At 56.5% G+C, this 3,359-nt stretch overlaps 1 protein-coding gene across 1 annotated transcript in view; it reads right to left on the bottom strand.

Annotated features, from left to right (window-relative positions):
* Positions 1-2,631, bottom strand: part of GSS (glutathione synthetase) — a gene marked incomplete at its 5' end in the record, with an annotated part of 4,930 nt that extends 2,299 nt beyond the window's left edge. Inside the window, 3 exons of the mRNA XM_008940032.1 lie at positions 201-267; positions 1,400-1,477; positions 2,483-2,631. Of these exons, the coding sequence (XP_008938280.1) occupies positions 201-267; positions 1,400-1,477; positions 2,483-2,631 (294 nt within the window). The remainder of the gene's footprint in view (positions 1-200; positions 268-1,399; positions 1,478-2,482) is intronic.
* Between the last annotated feature and the right edge of the window lie 728 nt (positions 2,632-3,359).

Below are 3,359 nucleotides of genomic sequence, written 5' to 3'. Positions count from 1 at the left end.
GCCTCTCTTGCCTCACTCTTTTCTTACTGCATGGGTTGCAGGGACAGCCACGAGCCCTGAGGAGCCACAGCTCCCCAGCACCATCAGGACTGGCCTCACCCAGGACAGGACAGACATCCCCACCACCACAGGGGGTTTCACACTGGCTGGGCTTGGCCACAGCATGGGCAGCTGCCCAGAGCAGGGTGAGCAGTACTGACCTGCTCGTTGTAGTTCTCTGGCACGTAGCCCTCCCTGTAGTAGACCACAGCTACCTCCTGGCCATCCCTGCAACACAGACCAGAAGCATTCACAGAACCAGGCCAGGCCCTGCCCACCAAACCCCCCCCAGCACCAAGGGGGCTGCAGTGGGGTCAGGCAGGCAACGTGTGGCAGCATCTGCCCCATCCCCTCAGCCTCCTCAGCTCTTCTGCTCCTGGCTAGAACCTAGTTTTCTTAATAGTTTTTGCCACTGGGAGCCAGGCCTGGGTGATTCTTGAAGCTGGGAGGGAACAGGGTCCTTCTCCAGCAGCAATTTAAGGCAGGACAGCAACTCAACAACCTGCCCAGGCCCTACAGTGTCCTGTCAGGGCAGGGCCATCAGGGTACCCATGGCACCTCACACCCAAACTCTGGCCCCAAAAACTGTGTGCTGTGGTCAGGGGAAGAGGCACAGAACCTCTGGGCAGTGTAACTGTAAAGAGGTTCCTCAGGAGAAGATGCTCAGGGGGAAGCACAGTGCATACACTTTCCCCTCAGCTGTCTGGGGATGACAAGTGTGTTTGGTAATTAATCACAGTGGAGGCACCAAAGGTGATGGGAAAATCAGTCTAACTACAGAAAAGTCACTGCCATGAAACTGTGTCTTCCTTGAGGCCTGTACACTCGCAAGCACATTGCCCTGGAAACAAGACAAAAGTCACATTTGGGACCAACTGCCAGCACTTGGATCCTGTGAGCCTCACGTCCTGGCCTCCACAGGGAGCAGGCAGCATGCTGAGTGTCCTCAGACCCAACAGGGACCATCACCACACGGAATGCTCCCCCCTCCAGCACCACTAAGCCAGCCCAAGTCCTGCTGGCAGAGCCCTGGGAAGAGGCAGGACTTTGCAGAGCAGATGTGTGTGGAGGAAGTGAAGATCCTGCAGAGCCCTGATGGCTGTGGCCTAAAGGAGGGCAACTGTGCCTCCAGCTGTAAGGCACTGGGGGGTGTGCATGTGCAAAGCCTCCCCACTGTGAGAACAGAATCATTGTTCTGATCTTGGCTCTGAGGGGAGGTGGCAGCAGCAGCCTGGAGCATGGCAGAGAACAGCTTTCCCAGCCAGCCACTGCCTGCCCTCAGGAGGGACCACCAGCTCTGGTGGTGAGTGGCCCTTTGTGGCCCACCCACCCAGCACCACACAGGTTGGCAGACACTCACATGAAGAGCCTCCTGGCCTCATCCAGAGAGCCCTGCTCAAACACGTCCCTGAAGCGCCTCCTGATGACCCGAATGTTCCTGTGGAGAGAGGGGCAGGAGAGTCACCAGGCTGGGCACAGGCACCCCAGGGGGAACTGCTGGCTCCAGCCAGGAGGATCTTTGGGCTCCTCCACAAATAACCTCAGGCTTTGCAGCACAGACCAGAAGAACAGACAGGCTCAGCCAGTCCCTGTTCACAGCACTCATCCTCCACCTCCAGCCCCAGCCCTGCAGGACACACAACACGTGCCCCAGCACCATGGATTTTTCCATACTCTCTTCCCACCTCCTACAATATTTGGGTTTTTTCATCCCTACACAACAGATTCACTCCCTGTTGGCTTCAAACCAGAGAGCTGCAGACAGACGAGTGACTTCCTGCATGTTTTACCTCCTCCACACAGTGGCACTGTGGACCTGCTCATCTGGAGACACCTCCCACTGCTCCAGCACAGGCTCAGGGCTGGACCTCCCCAACACCTCCTCCTCCAAGTCCTCTACTCCACAGCACCTTGGTTACTTGGCCCAGATCTTTCACAATGAGTTAGAAGCTTTGTTAATTAAGCTAGGAAACGCCCTATGCCAAATCCCAAGTCAGAGAGCAAGCAGGACCCTCATCAACCCCCTTCTTCTCCTCGTTGTCTTATCTAAGAGACTTGGCAGCAAAGCCACCATGGTGCAGCTCTGAGGACTCCACAGGCACAAACCCAGCAAGGAATCAGCCCTGGAGATCAGAGGCTTTGATGGCTGCTGGTATCTCCAGTGAAGAGCTGGTGAGAGGCTTTGGGAGGCTGGTTACATACCAAGATGTGCCCCCTCACAGTCCCAGGAACTACAGTGTGTTCTGACTTTGTCCTTGAGTGGGTGACAAAGTAAAACCTACTCCTCCTCCCCTGCTGATGCACTGTGACTGCTGGAGAGCCTGGAGAGGTCCCACAGGCTGCCCTGAGGGACACACCAGGATCTGGCAGCAGCTCACTCTGCTTCCCTTCTCAAAAACTAAAATATCCTCCCCTGCCCCTTCCAGGAAAATTCAGCCTTTACCTGTTCCAAAGTTCATTTTCTACACATCGCTGATCAAAAATATTCCTCTGGACTTCCTCCACCAGAAACATCACCACAGCACTGGAAGAGACACCAAGGACACCATTAAACCCAGAGGCACTCCCCACGGAGCCAGGATCACCAACATCCTGCACGTGGGTCACAACCACCCCAGGCAAAGCTCCAGGCTTGGGGCAGAGTGGCTGGAAACTGCCTGGCAGAGAAGGCCCTGGGGACACCAGCTGAAGGTGAGCCAGCAGTGTGCCCAGGTGGCCACCAGCATCCTGGCCCAGATCAAAGTGTGTCCAGCAGAAGCAGGGAAGTGATTGTTCTCCTGGACTTGACACTGGGGAGGCCACAGGAAAAGGTTCAGTACTGGGTTCAGTTTTGGGAGCCACAGGGGAAGAGCTTGAGGGGCTGGAGCTTGAAGGACCTGGGAGTGCTGGTGGACAAGTTCACCAGGAGCCAGCAGTGTGCCCTTGGGGCCAAGGCCAATGGTACCTTGAGATGCATTAAGCACAGTGTGGCCAGCAGGCTGAGGAGGTTCTCCTACCCCTCTGCTCTGCCTCAGAGTACTGGGTTCAGTTTTGGGAGCCACAGGGGAAGAGCTTGAGGGGCTGGAGCTTGAAGGACCTGGGAGTGCTGGTGGACAAGTTCACCAGGAGCCAGCAGTGTGCCCTTGGGGCCAAGGCCAATGGTACCTTGAGATGCATTAAGCACAGTGTGGCCAGCAGGCTGAGGAGGTTCTCCTACCCCTCTGCTCTGCCTCAGTGGGGCCACCTCTGGAATACTGGGTCCAGTTCTGGCCTCCCCAGTTCAAGAGAGACAAGGAGCTACTGGGGAGAGTATGACAGAGGCTACAGAGGTGCTGAGGGGC

The sequence above is a fragment of the Merops nubicus genome, unplaced genomic scaffold (assembly GCF_000691845.1).
Source record: "Merops nubicus isolate BGI_N331 unplaced genomic scaffold, ASM69184v1 scaffold13745, whole genome shotgun sequence".
Lineage (NCBI taxonomy): Eukaryota > Metazoa > Chordata > Aves > Coraciiformes > Meropidae > Merops > Merops nubicus.
The sequence above is the reverse complement of the archived record's forward strand: the minus strand, read 5'-3'. Positions and strand labels throughout refer to the sequence as shown.